Raw genomic sequence first — 21990 nt, forward strand, 5'->3', positions numbered from 1 at the left:
AAAATTTCAATCAACAGAGTTAAAAGATCCGTTTTAAATTACAGGCCAGCTTTTTTTCATTAACTGTTACAGAGAATAAACAAAGTTTAAACCGTGAGTAACTAGGACGTTCGAGAGGCCCTACCGCGTAACATTAATGTTTTATTACTTCATCATCCGACTGACCTTCTCGTTGGCAAACTAATTTAAAGAAAAGGATGTCGAAAAGACAACTTAATTCCTTTTTAAAAATCCACGAGTGATTCTTTTATCTGTGTGAACTCAGACGTCACTAAATTATTTAATATTTATACTTCATTCTAATCGGGCATTGAAAACGGAAAATCATTCTTCAATTTATTTATACAAGACTCTTTTCAAAAATTGTAACATCCTATTTTCACTATATATATACTACGAAAGTACTGACGAAAATCCATGTATACTGCAGTGCAGAAAAGAGTAGTTATTCTAGGAAGTAAGCAAGAACGAACCTGGAGAACCCATCAGTCACCATCTCATTTATAAAGATTGGGAGCTCAGAACCACCTTAAAGGGTCTTCCACCTTGCTTAAAGGGTCAAATACGAAATTAATAAATTGAAAAAAGGATAAAATGAATAAAAAGCGATAAGCTTACATTTATCTGTAGATTTATCATTTTTATTCAAAGGGAATCCTACAGTTGGAGCTGACTTGAATAATTTTAAAGACATTAAGTACATGCTGATAAATGATTAACTAACTAATAAAGACGTCAAGATGTTTAACTGTTGACTAAGCCCGCGGGTGACTTTTTCTTTTCTTTTTTCTTTTCCATAATAACTGTCCCATCGCAATCGGGAGCGGTTCGTTCCCCGTCAAGACCTTCAGTATGGCAAGTCGTTTAGCTGTGTTAGCGCTCTTGCTGGTATTTGCTGTTTGGGGAGCTTGGCTAAACTACGTTGCAACTGCTCGCGTCGAAGGTGAGGCCGGTTTACAGATTTAGCTATTTTCTTTTTCAGGATTTTTCTTTGCCAACATCAGCTATAACCTTTTTATTTGTGTCTTTAGCTGCGAAGATCAAGATTTGCCATTATTTCAGCTATTATATACACAAAATGACTTTGTGCAGGGGCACCCAAACAATGAGAATATAGTTCAAAACCACTTAAACATAGCATTGTTAAACGTATTTTAGTATTTAAACGGTAGATAGGCATATTTTTATCCCCTAAAAATTTTTCGTCTGTCGAAAATTATAGGGATCAAAACTTACCTTTCGAAAATTTCAGCCAGAAAAAAGACTCCCGAAAATTCTAGGCGACCTTTTAAGGGTGAAAATCCGTTAAAAATGGGCAATTGTACCAATTTTTAGATGTTCGAAAATGCTAGGAAAGCTAGGCAAGCAAGACATTTTACAATAAATGTTCCGAAAATTCTAGATCTCAAATCGTCTTCCGAACACATATTTTCGGAAATTGACGTTGGTTGCCCCTGCTTGTAAGATCGCAATTTAATTCATCGCTTCATCTCTAGGAGATTAAAAGTTGACAGATTTTGTCCACCGCGCCGACGATTGAACCTCCACCTGAACCGTTAGCCTGAGTTACAAACAACTTAAGAATATTACGAAATCAATGCGAATTTTTCAGTCGGGCTTAGGTTAAGTTGTAGATATGACTTAACACTCAACGGAGATTTTGCCATCACGGGAGAATCTTTAAAATTTTCGCCTTCAAGTACATACGGTAGTACATCACATAACGGACAGTTATCTAAGCAGTAATTAAACTGCATTTTCACCGTAAAAACATCCACTGTGCAAAGGATATCGAAATTTGAGTAATAAAACTAGTACAAGTCCTCTAAAACAAGCAAAAATGTTTTTAATTGTTTGTTTTGTTTTTATTTTTTCCAAACAGTTTTACGAGAAAAGCAACCCCTGCAATTGGTCAGGAGTTGAAATATCATTCTTGATATATGTTACTCGCCAATGTTCTTTCTAATCTTATAACACAGTGTAAACAAAATTTAAATCGTCTTTAAATCGGAAGCTCGAAAAGGCCACACACTAGTGGTGTTTTCCCGGTTCCCAATATTAAAAGAGAAAGCCCAGTAACGTTAGAATGCTGGCGGATGCTGGCGGAAAAGGTTTAAACCCCGAGGTACTCCCAATTAAATGACCAATACGGGGAGACTCCGCCCGAAAGGGGCACCTTTTGTAGCCTAGGGATTTCACTATAGTTGAAGTATATGAAACGGGAGGGAAATCTGTCACTTCGGACGGTAAAAGAGCCAACAGGTGCATTTTCTGTTCTGGTTTTGTAATTTATTCATAGCAGAGTTCTCGCGTGCGCGAAGCGGGGTTCCATCGGTAAGAAAATTTGGTTATCTATACATCCAAGAAATTTGGGTCTAAGAAAATCATCAGTACGTTCGTCCATAAGTAACTCAACCCACTCGTGTAAGCTGGGATGAAATTTTGCATTTCAAGCACCTGCCACGCGTTTTAGTCGGCATGGCCACCCGGATCCTTAGAAAGAATAAACAACAAAGACAACAAAGCCAATTCTTTCTTTCCACTAAATTTCAATGACTACATTGGTGTGGATTACAGAGAAAAAGCTAGACTAAGAGATGAAAAACAAAGGAGACCAATTTCGTTGGAAGTGAGAAAACTATGAAATTTTTATACTAGCAGTACGTGAGAAAATGAGAAATGCTAGCGGCCACCGAGGTGAAAATGGTCATGAGCGGCAGTGAAAAAAAACAAAGGGACCAGGAACACATACGACAAAGAAATGTACAAAAAAAGAAATTGTGCTGCAACCGGCAAAGTTGTTTTTTTCCTAAGTAGACCTACTGATTGTATTTTGGCCGTTTTGGTTGTCGTCTCCACTTAGCATTACACGATTTTATATTTTGTTTCAGTAAACTATAAAAATTGACGAGAGATTTAAACCCAGCACATTTACGACAGTCAAAAGGGAGACAAAATTAACGTTCTAAACTAGATTTGTGAAAGGGGTACCATTTTGTCAATAAAAGGTACATAAAAAGCGTACCCCTTGTAGCAAAAATGGTATTTAAAAGGGTAAGGAGTTGAACATCGGAAGGAGCCTTCCCGTATAAAATTTTGTTGAGTGTCCCCGGGGTTTGAACAGTTTTGAATAAGAAAACGCATTTCATGCAGGTTTAATACAAAAATGGAATTGGATTATAAATGAGCGCGAGTAAAATTTTTGCACTGGCCCGTTAAAATGTCAAGTAATACTAGCAACATTTTCGTTCAACTTGTCGCACAACATTGTTGCATTGCAAGTTGAAAAGCGTTGTTGCTCTTATTTCCACCTTCGCTCCCAACTTGTCACGCAACAAATTTCAATGTTGCAAGTTGCGGCAGCATGTCGCGCAAAGTAGGCCTGAGTTCTACTATTTGCAACAAACTTTCAATTTTATGTTTTGCGTCGCAACTTGCTATGCTTCACAAGACTTGTGATTGGTCAATTTTCCGGCACCAAAAGCGCGGGAAAGATAATGAGTAAGCGCGCGCTTGGACTAGGTTAAATTTTGGGCAGGAACTAATTATAAATGGCCCGTTAGGACGAGTGCAATTTGCAGTCTTTGAAAATTTTACAGGCCCTCTGCATTTCTTGCAAATTACATGAGAAAAATCATGTGATTACTAATTAATATACATACCGTTATTGCAGTGCAATAAAGTCAATCAAATTCTCTCTTAATTATATCAATTTCTCTTTCAGGAACCTGCGGACAAAACAACCGACGCATCACATTTCTGACACCAGTCGGAGGGTTTTACCTTGAAGGACACGTGTTTTCAAATCATTCTGTGGAACTAAACCTAGACTGCCAAGACCAATGCGCCCTTGCGAGGAAATGTGTTTCATATAATATTGGTCCAAAGATCAACAACAAGATGGCCTGTGAACTCAGTAATTCAGATCACTTGCAGCACCTAGAAGATCTCAAACCAAGAAAGGACTGGATCTACAGAGGGACAAAGGTATGATCTATAAATTTGTAATGTATATAACTTTTTTTCTTGTAATAATTTTAATTGTGTCACGAGTCAACAAAAAGATTGTTGTTGTTGTTGTTGCAAATAATGTCAAGATGAATTTTGAACCATTTCCACTATCATGTAGGGGTTGATTTATGATAATTCCAAGCTTCTGATGATAAAGATGATAAAAATGTCGGTGTTGGCGGTATATGCAATTTCCTATAATTTATTTTAAATTCTAAATCACCTCTTCGGATTGGCTGCAATCCGCCCTTTGAATTTTCATAATTACACTTTAATTTAAAAACCTGGATAATTTATGTCCATTTTTCCGCTATACATAATTATGTGTTTGTATTATTGGACGCTCGACGACGGTCGCCTAACTTACAAAAAAAATACTAAATAACGTCTCACACCAAAAAGAGAACAGTTTGGGAGTAAAGAAAAGAGTTCAAAACTTGAGGCACTAAAAAAAGATGCAGTTGAACTTCCATTAAGTGCCCATTATTATTATTATTATCGACTTTCGGTTTTTGTTTTCGAGCCTTTTTGGGCTGCCGGTCGCGCGGGATATGTTTTCGTTCCAAAAGCGGTATTTTTTTCCTTTCGTTTACGTTTGAATTAAAATTATTGCATAATTCCAGCGAAAGAATAACGGAAAGCTTTAAGTAGGAATAGGGTTAATCGTAGTTCATCATAGCCTAGGAGAAGCTGATTTAAATAAAAATTCATTGAAGCTGCGTTTCTTTTAACAGAATCTTTGTGCCAGTCAGCCTTGTCTGAACAACGGAACGTGCTACATGGGATATACCGAGAAGAACTACGTTTGCGCTTGCACAGCTGGTTTCAAAGGTGAAAACTGCGAACAAGGTACTCTCATCCCATTGTTGTCACCTCTATTAAGCGGCCATCAGGCACTTGACCGACTATTTTTTGCAAGTTTGGCTTTATTTCAAGAATATGATAAAGGAAAACAGTCCGAGATAGAAGTTGACGACCGATTGTGGACCAGTAATGCTGGCCCCGTCGCGGGTTTTTTTTTTTTTAAATAAGGTAATATTTCTGCTTAAGATTATGCTAATTTATGACGAGGTTATATGACTAACTTCTAAGTCACAAGTCTTTCATATTGCATTAGAGTGTTGAGGTTTCGAAGCGCTATCACTGCATTCGTGTTTTCCACTTTACAGAAATTGTGCTGAGCTCTATGAAGCCGGTTTGCGAACTAGTGGTGTCTACACTATCGACCCTGATAATGCTGGAGCTTTTAATGTGTACTGTGACCAAAAAACGGCCGGTGGGGGATGGACTGTGTTCCAAAAGAGACTGGACGGCTCGGTAGATTTCTATCGCGACTGGGACGACTACAAACGGGGCTTTGGAAATCTGAATGGTGAATTTTGGCTCGGACTAGAAAACATTCACCGACTGACAAAAGAACAAAGCAGGCTTCGGGTAGACCTGGAAGACTTCGAAAACCAAACAGCTTACGCTGAATACGACTCCTTCGGTATTGGTGATGAACAGAGCAAGTACAAGCTGGGACGTCTTGGACAATACGCTGGTAAGACATAATACTACACAGGAGCCTATAATGGGCTCCTGTACTACATTTATGATGAAAACCATAAAAAGGGGTAACGTTTACGTAACTATTTGAGAGGTCCCAGTTATTCAAAATTTAAAAACTTAGAAATTTAGAAAACTGGCAACTGTCGTCCGGTATTCCTGTACCCGATATTTAAGTCAGACGTTTCTTAGTTTCACCGATCTACTATGTTTCAGCGATTGCATTGTTTTAACGCGATTCTTAGTGTTGTGAGAACAATTTGTTCATAGTAGCTTGCTATAAGCACGCGTGATTATTCCAACTCGCTTTGTTTGACAAATATAGACGAATTTCAGGGTCGAAACGAGTTATGGGATCAGGAGTAAAAGGAAAAAAATGGGGTGGGATCAGGGATCACAGGCCCGGGATCTGGGATCCTTAGTCGTGGGATCGGGATCGGTAGTGCTACCGGGTGATCAGGGATAGTTTTTCTACAGAATTGTGAAAAAATGCTGTAATGGGAAGGACCTGCCCTCGTTTAAAAACTCAGTTGCTCAGTTAACGTTGTACTTTGGTGTAACACTGATTTGTTCCAGTACTTAAGTGTACGCAATACGACTTTTTTAGTACACCGCTGACTCTCGGCTGGGAGCTGCCTAGCTATTGACTCATTTTGTTTGACTCATTTTTTGTAACTTTACCTTACATTCACTGAAATACCGAATTGGTCTGGGTTTTTGACTGCCAAATAAGGACTTAAGAACCTTGAAATTCATACCATGGACATTACCTTTTGCCAATGATTTCCTTCTGTACAGTCAAGAAGACTTTTGCAGGGACTGATCAAACAACGTGAAATAGAGTTTAGTTGCGATATTTCGACTGGCCAATACCAGTCTTCATCAGTTTTATTGAGATATTACGAATTTACAGAAATATATGTGAAGTAAAATAATGACCGGAAATTAGATATAATATGACGTGGTATGGTGTGGCTACTTTAAAAAGACAAGACAACAAAAAAAATAAAAGATGTACTATATATAGTTACAGTTCATCACGTTTATTAATGCCCAGAGGCTCAATTGTCTTAGCTTTGTGGATAAGGTGGGCTTCGCTTGCTTTCCTGAACGAATCACGCCCGTTTTTAAGTTTTTCAATAGGAATCAAAAGCATATGATTGTCGGAATGATTACTGGTTAGGAAGTGTTCTGAAACTGCACTGAGTATGGATGTAATTACCAGTAGGGTTGAGTATAGTTCGTCTGTGTTCATTAAAACGGTCTTTGAGGCGACGATTAGTTTCTCCACAGTATTGTAGGTTACATAGGCGACATTGAATCAAATAGATAACATAAAGTTTCACAAGTGATATGAGATTTGATGTGGTGGATTTCACCTGTAGAATGAAAAGTGTATTGATTACGGCCATGTTCAATATAGGGACAGGTGGTGCAATTATATACATGCCTTTTCGACAATGAAAGACGAAGTTTTTCAATGGAAAAAACCCTATTATTACAGCACTCGTTATTGCACTTGGTACTGTAAACTACTATAATAATTGGATTTTCTGCTGACCATGCTCAAGAGACCATACATGGTCTCTTGCAAGCCTTTAGCAGCTCCCGATCCCAAGCCTCTGATTAACGCAAATTACTTTTAAATATCAAGTGGCAAGTGTTTGGAGAGGACGGCAAATAACGAGGCCTGCGAAAAAGTGTGCAAAACATCTTAACCAAACTTACAAAGCTTACAAGGCGAAAGAATCGTCGATCCTGGATCAGTAAAATAATGTAGTTTCTTAGCTCGTTGTTCAGGCCAGTGGCCATTATCTTTACCCAGAGAGAACTCAATCTGATCTCTTTTTGTTACTTTAAAAAACTTAGTCAAAAATTCTCGAAAAGTCTTGCTTTTTTGAATAGCTTGCCCGACCGCAGCTTACTCCATCCGCAGTGAGCTGGTAAACTGCTTAAAATTATGATATGGGATAATTCAAGCGAATAATTTATAATCTAAATCTACATCAGTAAGAGGACCAGGTCGGATGGTGATGTATACAACTAGGGGTCATGTGGCTGAAAAGAGTTGTTAACCGGTGCTACCGAGGCGACGACTGAGAAAAAGCTAGCTAGTGCAAACCCCATTCATTCTGAGTTGATCAGCCAATCTTACTGACATTTCTTTTTGTGTGAATAAAATTTTGCTAAATGGAATTGATCTCGTTTTAAAAGGAACAGGGCAAAAAACAAAAAGTGCTAAAATGTAACTATTATGATAGAAATGATGATAACTGATGGAACTGGCTGGAGTAAAAAACTCTCCAGTCAGTAACTTTGTTGGGACTCTGCTGAAGAAATCGAGAGACACTTTATTTTGTATTTTATTCAGGTTTTATCGACTAGAAAGTTCCACCCGTTTACTTTTACTTAGGGGCTGGTCAAAAAGTATTGTGGGGGGGGGGGGGGGGGAGGGGGTAGGCCGGAGCATTTGGAAATGTGGTTGATAAAAAACACATGGCCCACCCCCTCCCTTCGGCACAAAGATGACTGACCCACCCCTAAAGCAAGGTTGGAAATTGCATGACCCACCTCCTAGTTAAAACATGGATGTTTGGTTTCCTCTTAAATTAATCCAATAAAACCTTGTTCTGTGCTTGACAAAATTTGTTGATGCACTGCTACAACCAATATCAAAATCACAGAAATTATACCTCTCACTGAAAAGACAAATGTGAAAACCGAACATTTCTTGTTTCGATGGACGTTATGAGTCTTGACATAAATATACAGCAAAACGAGGGTATATTGAAATTGTCTGTCACAAAGCATATGAAAATTTCTACAAAGACAACCCATTCCTACACATTACTTGCCGGAAATGCTTAGATTAATCGTCAAAGAAAATTTGTTCCACTTCAACAAATGGAAAGCACTACCCATAAAACCATGGAACTGCAATGGGCACAAATTAAAGACAGCAGTTTTGATTCCTTTGCCAATATTTTCATGACATAATTGAAACAACAACTCTAAGCAAAACTGTCTTTAGAACAACAGTTTGGAAATGCTACATACACGATATCTTTTCCCTATGGGACATCCGTAAACCAGACATCGAAGCCTTCATTGAACAAGCAAACTTACATCACCCATCACCCAATATTGAATTCACGGCCGAAACATTTGACACTGAGACTGCGTTTTTAGACACGTTTGTAAACAGAGGCACAAGATTCAAGGAAAAATCTATCCTTGATGCAAAGACACATTTTAATCAAACCGAAACCTTCTCGTGCACACACGTTTCACCTCGTGTCACCCTCCAAATGTTAAAAAAGGATTTGTTAAAGAAGCCTTGAGAATCCTACGAAAAAATGCCTCAGAAACAACCTTTGAGGAAAATAATTCACATAAAAAAAAACGCATGTTGGACGGAGGCTACCCACAATCTGATAGAAAACCTACTATCAGAAATAAAATTCACAAAAGGGAGTCTAAACTCCTAAAACAAAACAACAAGGAGGAAAAAGGAATATTGCCATTCCTTACACAATACCCGCCCTCAGTGTCTACTATAAAGGAAGCTTGAATGAAAAAATGGAATCTTATACAAAACCAACTATAACTTCAATAAATTTTTAAAGAACCATCAATCATTTCCTCACAAAAAAAGAAAATCATTAAAGGACATGCTCTTTAGAGCCAAAAAAACAAAGGTTGACGGAGGGTTCCACGCCCGTACAAATGTGCAGCCTGTCACCCTTTGTATTTTCTTGCACAACAGGTTTGTGAGTATTTTAGCAATAACTCCAGCTGGCTGTGTTTTATATAACTAGTGTAGTCAACTGTCTCGTTAGTAGTTAGTGCCTATCTATGTAACAAGGGTAGCTGAAAATTGCACGACCCACCCCTTTCACAAGGCTCAATTTCTCTTCCCCACCCCCCCCCCCGTATACTTTTTAACCAGTCCCTTATGTTCAGATACAATAACTAAAGATTAAAGAGAGCTAAAGAGTGTGATAAGTAGACTGCATGTAGTATAGTTAAGGTTAAATGCCCCATTTTTCACGGTAAAAATGGCCGTTTTACTTGTTTGGAGTGCTGGTACTTTCTCACTTTCCAACCGAAACGCCTAAAGAAGGGTTATTTAGGACCATTAATAAAAATTTATGGTACGAAATGAGGTTGTTGTTTATCTTTTTAGGAACTGCCGGTGACTCTCTTGCATGGCATCGTAATATGTCATTCTCCACCAGAGATCGAAACAATGACCCAGCCAGTAATAATACTAACTGTGCCATTGAGCATAAGGGAGCCTGGTGGTACCATCACTGTCACTACTCCAACTTAAATGGTCGCTATCTTAAAGGGCATCACTCCTCCTTCGCCAACGGTGTAAACTGGAATCACTGGAAAGGCTATCATTACTCCGCCAAACGAGCTGAAATGAAAACCAAACCAGTAGAAGCCTGATCCGTACAGTTGAGCCCTGTATACAGACACCGAAGGGACAAAGCAACTACTATGGAGATTTCCGTTTTAAAGAGGTCACCACGATAACGCCAGTCGTCACATTTAAGACTCCGCTGATAGTTTTATCAGGGGCACCCTGTACTGTCGCAATTTGTAATAATCATCGCACTTTGTAATACCTGTCGCAATTTGTAATAAACCCATCGCACTTTGTAATACCTGTCGCAATTTGTAATAAATCGTGTCGCACTTTGTAATAAAAAAGCTGTCGCAATTTGTAATAACTGTCCATCGCACTTTGAAATATACTAAGCTGTCGCAATTTGTAATAATTCCATCGCACTTTGTAATAATGTTTTGAGAGTGATTCAACTTACTTCGCCAACATTGATATAATGCCAAAATATGAATGGTACTTCGTAAACAAAGATGATCACGTCTCGATCTGCAAGCACGTAACTTACAAAATTACTTTTATAATTTACATCTGCGCTCATTCAAACTATTTAACTTATTCACGGTCCTAAAAAATTTTTTTAAATTAATGTTGATTAGTTGTCTGACGTACGAAATTCTGTATTCTTAAACCTTGCTATTGTATTAGATGGTTTGCATGCAGTGGTTACCTGGGGGTGTACTCGATCCCCTATCCCTTGTGTGGCCAATACGGGGATGTACCGCTGGACAGAGCGTTGTCAGAGTACAGAATCTAGACACACTAGACACAAACGAGCCATTAAAAAGGCATTTAATTTCCACAAATCGTGACATCCATCCTTACATCATTCAAATAAAGACACCAGGAAAGCTTTCCTTTTTAGATCTGATAACAGGTCGACACAACACTGTCCTTGTCTAACGCGCAATCTTAAAAGAAGTAATAGTGTCTTCTATATTTTGGCCAACTTAATTAAACGAGGCCTGTAAAAATTCAAAATGTAATTTACTGCAAATAAACAAAAAGATCACCAGTAGCGAACCGTCGAACCACAACAGAAACATAAACACACATTCCAATATTTCGCTGGCCGATACCTTTGTATGTACCTTTTTTTATAAAACTCACTAGAGATCATACGCGGAGCCGGCTGGCCATTTGGTCCATTATTCTCTATTGATTTGGTCCCATAGAGGAGCGAAAAGAGTATCATTCCATCTTAAAACAATTTTTTTCTATGGAGCCCTCTTAAGCAAATACCGTTGGGATAGTAAAAATTCTCCTTCCCTGTGTACAACTCCTAAGACCTTGCAATTCTTCCGAGCGTGTTCAGGTCTTTTTGCAAAAAATGCAAAGGATAATAAACCAAACCATCGATTACTACTTGACTTACCCTATCTAAGGATCAAACCAAAGACACAAAGCCAACAAGGTAAAAAATGATACCCTATTTAAGGTTCGAGATCCTCGGCGGTACTTACCTACCTGGCCCATACATGTATATGGGATTATCCCCCCCCCCCCCCCGACCCCGAAGACTTCAAGTGTCACGTGGCAAGAAAACATGGATCAGGACGACGAATTCCAGGTTATTCATGAATTTTCTGTTGTTAAATGTTGCTTTTGTTATTTAAATATTTTTGAAGTCAAATATATGAAATGACTCATATCTTTTTTTTGGTGACATGTCACAGGAAGTTTCAAGTCTTTCATAAAAGCGATTCTCGTTGGTCACGTGATTAATTAAGGCAGAAAGATTTATGTCGGAAGACATGCATGTTTGACCAAAGAAAATAATTTAAGTTTATTACAAAGTGCGATGGAATTATTACAAATTGCGACAGCTTAGTTTTTTACAAAGTGCGATGGACAGTTATTACAAATTGCGACAGCTTTTTTATTACAAAGTGCGACACGGTTTATTACAAATTGCGACAGGTATTACAAAGTGCGATGGATTTATTACAAATTGCGACAGGTATTACAAAGTGCGATGATTATTACAAATTGCGACAGTACACACCCAACGTCACATTTCGGAAGACGATTTGAGATCTAGAATTATCGGAACATTAATTTTTGTTGTAAAGCGTAAAATTCCTTGCCTGCCTGCCTCTTAAGATTTTCGAACATCCAAAAATGGTATAATTACCCCTTTTTAACGGATTTTTACCCTACAAAGGTCACCTAGAATTTTCGGGAGCCTTTTTTCTGGCTGAACTTTTTGAAAAGGTAAGTTTTGATCCCTATAATTTTCGAATCACTAGACTTTAGGCTAGGAAATCCATACGGATAAAAAATTGTTAGAGGATAAAAATATGCCTATATCTACCGTTTAAATACTAAAATATGGTTAACAATGCTACGTTTAAGTGGTTTTGAACTATATTCTCGTTGGGCGCCACTGTTTTATGTAGCCTGAACATGCAACAAGCGTTATTGAGGACGCTCAGAAGGGCTCTGGTGCTCGCACACCAAAATTAAACCCGCCTGAGCTCGCCTGGATGACCCAAATAACGTCTGTTGCGCCCAGGTTAGTCTTAGTGTTAAGCAACCAAATAGTACGTAGTTCCACAATTGTTTATAACCAGTATCTTAATTGATTATTGTACATGAGAGAAACACTGAAGGCCATTTATAGGACGCGTCTCGGAGAAGATGCGTCGCTTACATAAAAAGCACAATGCCGGTATAAAGTGACACATGTTGTCTGAAATTAGACGTTACTTATTAGCTAAGGCGTTTATTATTATTACTAGTAATAACCAAAGGTTAGGGAGTGCGGGCGACAACGATCGGAGGTCAAAACGCTTTTGCTCCAACGCTGTGCTTTGCGTAAGTTTCACGTGACAGATTGTCAAAACACGCATGATGAGACTACGAGGGGTAGAAGGTCGAAACGCTCGTGATCAAATTGCGTTTTGTGCATTCCATTCATTCACAGGGGGTGGTCTCCCAATCCCCCGAGCCACGGGCTCATGATGAAAGTGTTTGACAATATAAAAGAAAAATTAATTAATTAATATCTCAATAGCAACTAATTAAATTAAAAAAAAAATAACGTCTATCTACAAAAATAAATCGGGTCAAAGGCAATTGCTGCATTGACAGCCGATAAAATTTAACTTAGTTAAAAGTCTCCGAAAGGATGATGCATTAGGTGCGTTTTTTACAGCAGATGGCAACTGGTTCCAGATGCGCGAGATCGTGTACGCATATGAACCATGAAGGAATCTACTATTATATGAAGTTTGAACAACATTCGGACCATTGCTTCTAAGATTATATGGTGTAACTAGGGGTTTGAATAAATTGGCTACATAGCCTGGATCATTCTCCTTGAAACATTTAAAAAATATCATTAAGGATTGTTCTATGCGTCTATGTTCCAAGGTATTCATATCTGCTATCCTAAGAATTGATTCATAATCGGTACTTTTCCCCATGTTCATTATAGTTCGTAGACCATAATAGTTCGGATCTTCCAGTTTCTTGTTAAGTGTTTCAGCTATACCCAAAAGTAAAGAGTTGCAGTATTCAAAATGTGCTAACACAAAGCTCTTGTAAAGAAGCAACATAGTATTTGCCGGTACTAAACGCTTAAGGCGGCGAAGTGCGCCTATCTTGGAATACTTTCTTCAGCAAGATACTTATATGTTCCTTAAAAGATAATTTGTTATCTAAACATATTCCTAGGATCTTTAAATGGTTGTTAATATCAATGGGAGTGCCGGCCAGGTCTTATCGATAGGATGAGTTCCCAAGGATCATCGCCTAGGTCTTGTCCTCATTAACCTGTAGATAGTTAGAGGCAAACCAGGAAGATAGTTTTTCCATGTCATGGTTTAATAAGTGTTGAAGAACAACTAGGCTATAATCCGCAGTATATTGAGTTGTATCGTCTGCATAGAGGCGGGGGAAGAAACGGTGACAGTTTCGTTTATGTCGTTCATAAAGATGTTAAATAGTAGAGGACTAAGGAGGCTCCCCTGTGGAACGCCACATCGTACCGTTGACCGGCTAGAGCACTTGTTATTGCATATCACCCTTTGCTTGCGGCCATGCAGATATGATCTTAAGAGTTGAAGAGCTGGTTCCTGAACACCGTAAGCCTTTACTTTTGCAAGCAGTAGATTGTGGCATATACAGTCAAAAGCCTTAGACAGATCGATGGCAATCACACCCATCTTCTTTTCGTCAAGGGCGCTTCTCCAATCATCCGTCAGCTTGATCAGCGCCGTAGCGCATGAGTGTTCCTTGAGGAAACCTGACATGTTCGATGAGAGTATAGGTACGAAAGAGACATACAGCTGATCAAACATTACTTTTTCAAAAAGTTTGGAAATTACCGGGAGTACACTCACTGGTCGACAGTTTTTTTTGTCAGTTACTTCATTCTTTTTATGGATAGGGGTGACATTGCTCATTTTCCAATCACTTGGAAGAGTACTTGCGCGAATACAATAGTTAAACAGATTTGTCAGAGGTGTAGCCAGGGCTGCGGTAGATAGTTTCAGGATCTTTGGAGAAAGGCCATCATGGCCAGTAGCTTTCTTGGGATTTAACTTAAGTAAGTTATCTATTATGACTTCCGTTTTAATTTCCATAAAAGTAAAGTCAAGTAGGTACGACTTGTTCTTTATTGTTGCAATGCAGGGATGGTCGCTAAAATCCTCTTCTGTGAGGTTTAGGACTGATTCTTGTATTCTCGGGCTCGCAAAGAAATCATTCAGTACAGCACTTGGATTAGGTGTTAGTTGCCCATTGTTCAAAAGGCGGATATCAGCAGAGCCATCGACATTTGATTTGCTTTTTGGGAGAAGCGGTTTCATCTTTTTCCAGAAGAAGCCGGTGGATGGTGTTGTTGAGGCCGCATCAGAACAGAAATAGTTTATTGCTCTTCTTTTCATTGCCGTGACCGAGTTTCTTTGTTTCCTGTATTTAGACCAATTTAAGTCTGTTGGTACGAGGCGAAACTTCTTGTAGAGTCGATTTCGTATTCGAATCTGCTTTTGAATCTCGGGGTTGATCCACGGCAATTGGTTGTTGCGAAACTGTATTCGTTTCACGGGTACATGTTCGTCGAGGACTTGTTTGAATAGGCCGGACCAATGAGACCATATATCGTCGATGTTTTCGAAGATATAAGAGCTATTCCATGGAACATTTTTTAGATCAGAGAGAAATGCATTTTGATCCAAATTCTTTATAGGTCTAAAATCAATTGTAGTCGCTTTAGGTCTTGGCAGCTTTTGTTTCTTCACAACAAAAATCAAATCGTGATCACTAATCCCAACTTGTAAATTTCCGCTTGTTGCCAATCTCTCAGGGTGTGATGTTAAAACAATGTCGAGCAACGTGCTTGAACAATTAGTTGTCCTCGTAGCCTCATGTATAAAGTTCGTTAGGCAGAATTGTTAAAACCATCTATCGAGGAACCAGGGCCCTGAGCTACGGACTAGGTTTCAAGAGAAACGATCAACAACGCACAAAGCTGTATGCACACTTTCTCTTTGGATATGCATTTTGTTTTAAGTCGAAAACACTCATAATCGTTTTCATTATCATAATAGTCATAATCATAATCTTATAATAGTAAAAGTAGAAGAAAAAGAAGAAGATTGGAAGAAAACGACGACGAAAAAAAACGAAAGAGTAGGAATCCACATGGTGGCTCTTCACTTGCCCATGGCCGCCAACCATTCTAACCTACTGAATATTATAATGTCTGGAGAGAAAAAAATGTGCAATGTGAATAAAAGAAAAATAGTGTGCATTAATATAACCGTGCATGTATTGCAGCTTCAAAGAGTCATCACCTGATACCGCATCATAGAGAGGTTAGTTTATATGAATTATCCCGCCTTCTTTCTCTCTTGGGTAGAGACTATACTTGCCGCAAGTCCACCGCGTGAGCGCTGAAGGCGAGAGGGACGCTCGCAAAGCGAGCGACGTCCAGCAAAAACCGGAAACGGGATGAGGAAGGATAGGTAGAGACTCGAGGCGCCTCCATTGGGTGTTAAGCGGAAACTCTCCCAAAAAGCCCGCAAATTTCATTTTCAAGATGATCGTTCTGGTTGGTTTGAGTCCTGACTTTTCGGATAATCGCCCACTTTCTGGTTCTTTGTCCGCTTATATAAGGAATCTTTTTTATCATTTCAGAGGAAAAATTGTGAGAATTTTGTCCGAAAATTGTCCGTGATAAAGTGGTGTTTTAATGAGGTGGTTCGACTGTATGTAATTTGCATTTTTTTTTTTTACAATTTTTGGTAACACATACATTTTTAGCAATTTTCAGGCGCAACAGTGGTGTGGTACTTTTATATAAGAGATCTTAACATACCGTAAATTATATAATTAACCCCCCCGCCCCCTCTCAAAAAAACGTCTCTCGTTTAAAAAACGCCCCTATAGCGACAATGTTTGTATTTGTACCTCCATGACAGTTATTTCAAAATTCTAGGGAAAAGTAAAAAAGAGCAAGATAATTTAATATACTTGTTCTTACTTGATCAACAAGGGTTTTCTCATTGCATCTCGTTTAATGCCAATTCAATTTATATGTTGAGTTAATTTTTTATCTCAGGTAATTTTTGTTTATCTTTTGTTTTTTGGTCATGGTAATATATGTTAATGAAGTTGAAACAAATGAAAAATAAAAATTATCTGAGATAAAACAATTAACTACAACATCACGTAAGGACAAACTAACGATGACTACACAACGAGCCTGAACTAGGATTCTGGCATCGAAGCAGCGAGTATGCATCTCTGAATCTCTAGACGGCCAACATGTATCAATGATTGATTGACAGGACATTCCACCGTTTACAAAGTAACGCTCATCATTAGTTTTGGGGTTCCAAGAATGAAAATAAACGCCTCTCTCTTTTCACGCCTCCTATCTATTGAAAGCCCTCTTTTGGACCCCTAAGATTACATAAACGCCATGGGCGTCTATTTGATCATCTAAGGTACACTTTTTCCGTGTACGGGTACGGTACGGGTAGCTTACCCGTACCCGCAGCAAAGAATACTGGCTGATTGTTTCTTAACGGGCGAAACGGAAAGGCTACTGCGTAGAATGGTGTTAGCATTATTATCGGCACTCCTTGATAATCATGATTGCCTACTGCGTGAGAAAAAGGTTCGCTTACCGGCGCCTGTAGAGACTGAAATGGTGTATCTTAAGATCCCTACAGCTTTCCTTATACTGTAATGTACTGCAAGCTGAATCACTTGACCTAATTTACTGAAGATTTGAATCACTTGATTGATTTCCTTTCATTACCGTCTCTTGAATATTTTCATTTGATTATGTATTTTCAAGGCATTTATGGCAATTAGTTTTTTTTTCTCTCAAGGGACAAATTCGGGTCGGAGTGTTTTTTTGTTGTTTTTGGCGATTGTGAAAGACTGGTTGTTCTGCTGGGGTAGCCTGCATAGCTGGCCCAGCGGGATCGTCAGTGCGCGCAAATTTTTTCACAAAGGAGTCATAGACTGTTTTACTGGCGTTCAGATTTAAGATGGAACCAAAGGGATGTGAGCAGGAAAAACAGCAAGAGGATGGGGTAGCTAGGGAGTAAGAGCTCTCCCTCTCCCTTAGTTCCTCCTTTTAAGTTATTGTTTCCCGCTCTCTGATCTCGGGCCACACTCCACATGATCTGAACGCCGGGAACAGGCTAGAGGTCGCCTGATGTAACGGAATCCGCATTCCGGAATCCAAGAATGTTTTGCTTGTGGGATCCAGAATCTTGGAAAATTTGCTTTTGAATCTCAAATCCTGGACTTTGGAATCCGGAATACAGCTCAAGGAATCCGGATTCCCACCTACAATTGCAATCTAGAATCCAAGTACAATTCCACCGACAAAGACTGAAATCCACCACCTGGAAATCCTGAATCCACAAAGTGGAATCCAGAATCCAAGATTGTCTTGGATTCTCTTACATAGGGCGTACGTGGTTACGAGTTGCGAAGCAGCCTAGAAACTGTATGCAATGGACATTCTGGGATCATGACAGGTGAATTACCATGCACATATGCCAAACCCGTCATTCATTCAATTACAATTGCTTTAATGTAATTCCCTTAAGGGGCTTAAGGTTTTAATAACATCCATAGTTTTTGCTATAAAATAAGAAATTTCGACGGTTGTTTAAGTTTCGAACATTTCGCGCGCAACAAGGAAAAAACACTCAGAATTACGGGAACGCAAGGCGCAAACAAGCACGCCTACGGTGACCCCATCTTTTTATTACAGTTTTTGAATGTCCTATATGTTTCTGACATTTGTTCCAATGCAAGTTTGAAAAAAATCTGGATAGTACATCATTTTCAAGGGAAGTACCTTAACGTGGATGAGTGCGGCACTTTAAAGTCTTCATTTTACAACGGTATATTAAGTTAGGGAAGAAAACGTTTTTCGGAAAAATGTTTGCACTTTGTTTCGGCGAGAACCCGTAAACATTTAGTGCTACAAGGTATCTTTTTTTTGTTTTAATTTAAGGTACATAAGAAGGGATTTGGTACTGGAACTCTCCCGTGTTTGCATATCATCTCAGCCCTTACCATGTGGTATTGAGAGGCCGATATACCGTTAATCAGTTCAGTTATTGTGCAATCGTTGCAGGAGTTTTAGAATTTTCGGATCGGCGATGTTTTGGGAAATGTTTTAACGCTAGTTATATGGGGAGTACATTTTTGTGTTTACGTTAATGGTTATAATACAACCAGTATGCAGGTGAAACAACATTCAAATGTATATCCGCAATATTCGAAGTCGCTTATCTGTATTATTTGCGAGGTTGACTTACTTTAATTTAGGCCTATATATATTTCACGTCTTCTTCAAACTTTGGAGTAAATTTCTAAATTGGCCGTGAAGAATAATGGGCAGGGCCAGAAGAACTACAGACAGCTGGAAAAACCCTTCCAAGTAATTATTACATAGGATTCATTTATTGCTGAAGACGAGTATTTCAATGCGCTTCACGTTTATCTCTTAATCCTCCCACCTATCCCTTTCAAGGTTGTGCCAAAAAACACCCATTTTGCCGAAAATGGAACTATATTTGAGGTTGGAGTCCCCCCCTCCAGCTTCGTTCTACTATTGCCTCGTTGACAAAAGCAAGTCTCAGGCACATTTTGACAACTTTGATGGGTTCCGAGAAAATGACAAAAAGATGTTAAAGACTTCAATGGCGGCAAGAGCCATGGCTCTTGATGGCGGCTATAGATCTTCAGGTAACAAGAGATAAGAGGGCTTCTACATACAGACAAACAAACAAAACACACCTAAATTCGAAATACGACTGACTTCTGACTGACTAATTAACTTGGATCCTTTTATATGCTTCAAATGTCACCATAGAAAGAACAAAATAAGCTGTTACTAAAAAAATACTGTTGTTTCTTTTATCTTTAAGGTGATTCCCTAGTAAAAGAACCTAACATAGATTGTAGATGAAACTTGGTACACTGATGTAACAAGTCAAGAAGATGATAAAAAGGTAATAAAAAGTGGGGGTCACCGTGCTCGTTTTGACGTCACAGTACTGACAAATACGGCTATTTTGGACCCTTTAGCAAAAACCGCGCGCAGCCCAAAACTAGACAAAAAGGAAAGATTTTTTCAATGATGCATGTGGTATCGCACAGAATTTGACTTTAATGTATTAATTGTTTATCCGCTTACGTACCAGAAAAATGCCTTTTAATGCCCTTGTTTTTACTTTACGCCCTAAAGTAGAATTAAATTGGACACGCGCTATTCGACAAGTGATAACTCAATCCGTACAATTTAGTAAAATTGCCAAAAAAGTGAACATAGATTTGCGCCAATTTTTTTCTCACCAAAGGAGACACTGTCCTTATTAAAATCATGAAATAAAAAATGGGGGTCACCGTACTCGTTTTTGCGGTAGAGCTGCAGAAAGTGCGCGCCAAATGCATTTTCCTTGATTTTTGAGAGAGGACTGGGGCGAGTTTCAAAATAGAATTTATGCGAAAGGGGGAAGAAAGTATTAAAAATCCGTTTTTACAGAATTTACATCGAAATATCACATTTAGGACATAATGTGATAAGGAAAGCGTTTAAATGAAAATCAAAGTGAATAAGCACAAATTACACATCCACTATCGAGGTTCTCCGTGAGGAAGTCGAACTCAGCAACACGCTTACTGCTTACGTTATGCACATTCCCACCACATTGAGTCTCGCCTCGGCAAAAAACAACCGCAAGCAAAAATTGCAATAGCGTTTCTCCTCGGTCAACTTCATTTTAATGATGTTACTTCACATGCTCTTTTTTACGGAGGCCATCTTGTTATGCCCAGTAAGAGATGCGCAGTGCAAAACCAGGGAATCACCTTAAATAGATTATCTCTATTAGAAAAGGAAGCTGAACTGTAAACAATTTTTTTTTTCTCTTAATTTTTTTTTTCTGTTGAAAAGGGAAGTTAGACTGTAGAGACACATTTATTTAATTGTTTTCGGATTTGTTAACGAAATCTATGCCAGTGTAAAATTAACGATACATACATCCATGACTAGTACATTTCAGTATGAGTATTGTCAATGTTTTACATTCAAAAGATGCGATAAACTCAGACTACAATGTACCAGTCATGGAGGTATGTATAGTACGCATTATTTTGGAAAAATTAGCATCACGTCAAAACAGTTAATATCGTAACGCGGATTTTTGACAGGTTCGTAGGATAGGTTTGTCTTGAAATTTCAAGGTGTTGCAGTGAATCAGTCTTAATGAAAGTAATAATCTATTACGGCTATTGAAAATTTAAGGTTTGAAATATATTTTCGTTTCAGTCGAGTTCAAACGTACCCAATGTTTTACTTCTTTCGGAGATTGTTTGCTAAACACCAAACTTTAAGTTCCTAATTTTGGATTTTCACTAGTTGGTCTAGATCACACAAAATTCGGCTTTTATGAATTTCAAAGTTTTTTGTTTATTGTTGTCATAGTGATATCGATTTTACTTCAAACTACATTTTCACAAATTTCAATCCATAGCTAAGTACTGGTGAAAATTTTATAGAGATCGGACAAGGAAAAAACTACTTTAAGGGCGATTGAAAAATATCGGTATGGCCTCTGAAAAACTGTATCGAAACACCTTAAGACACACACTGATTCCGTGTACGGCTAAGGGTAGAACAGTGATACCATTATCACCGGAACTCCTTGGAAATCAAGATTACCTACTGCGCATGCGTTGCAAACTGGTTCGCCTACCCATAGACAAGACATCCATGAAAAGCAGCTTTTGAGTTTGTGAAAGACTGCTTGTTCTTGGTGGGGCAGCCTGCGTAGCCAGCGGGATCGTCAGTTCGCGCAAAGTTTTGACGTAGGAGTTGTAGACTGTTTTATGCTTTAAATGGACGTCATACTGACGGCAAGCGCTATTGTTGTTTGTTTTTACAATGTTTAGCATGTGTCTATAGGGGACAAATGATTGGTACCTACGTTTGAGTTCAAACTAGTCATTTTCACTGGGAGAGGATTCAGCTGGCTTATTTTTTCCTAAAACGCTTTACGGCAACCCTTTCCTTAAATCAACAGAGTTAAAATACCGGTTTTAAATTACACGTCAACTTTTTCCATTAACCTAATTACAGAAAATAAACAAAGTTAGTAAAAGGGAAGTTCGAGAAGCCCTACTCGTAGAATTAATGTTCTGTTATTTTATCATCTGATCGACCTTATCCGCCTTGGTAAACTAATTTAAAGAAAAGGAGAAGGAAAAGATAACTTAATTCCTTTTTAATCAATCCACGAGCAAAGCATTCTTTTTTTCTGTTTGAACTCAGATGCTACTGAATTAGGGAATTGAAAGCGGAAAATCGATCTTGAATTTAATTATAAATTCTCTTTTCAAAAATTGCAACATCACATTTTCACGATACTACGAAAATACGAAAATTCATGTATACCACAGTGCACAAAAAAAGTAGTTATACTTGAAAGGAAACGAGAAAGAACATGAGGAACCCAGTTATCATCTCATTTATAAGG

The 21990-nt window shown here is 38.5% G+C and overlaps 1 protein-coding gene across 1 annotated transcript; it reads left to right on the forward strand.

The window, feature by feature from the left end:
• The first annotated feature begins 852 nt into the window (after positions 1-852).
• Positions 853-10145, forward strand: LOC140925631 (ryncolin-1-like). Its single transcript, XM_073375545.1, has 5 exons — positions 853-943; positions 3725-3987; positions 4746-5022; positions 5147-5554; positions 9746-10145. Exons 1-5 carry the CDS (start codon positions 853-855, stop codon positions 10012-10014), a joined length of 1308 nt encoding a protein of 435 aa, XP_073231646.1. The 3' UTR covers positions 10015-10145.
• The last annotated feature ends 11845 nt before the right edge of the window (positions 10146-21990 follow it).

The sequence above is a fragment of the Porites lutea genome, chromosome 2 (genome assembly GCF_958299795.1).
Source record: "Porites lutea chromosome 2, jaPorLute2.1, whole genome shotgun sequence".
Classification (NCBI taxonomy): domain Eukaryota; kingdom Metazoa; phylum Cnidaria; class Anthozoa; order Scleractinia; family Poritidae; genus Porites; species Porites lutea.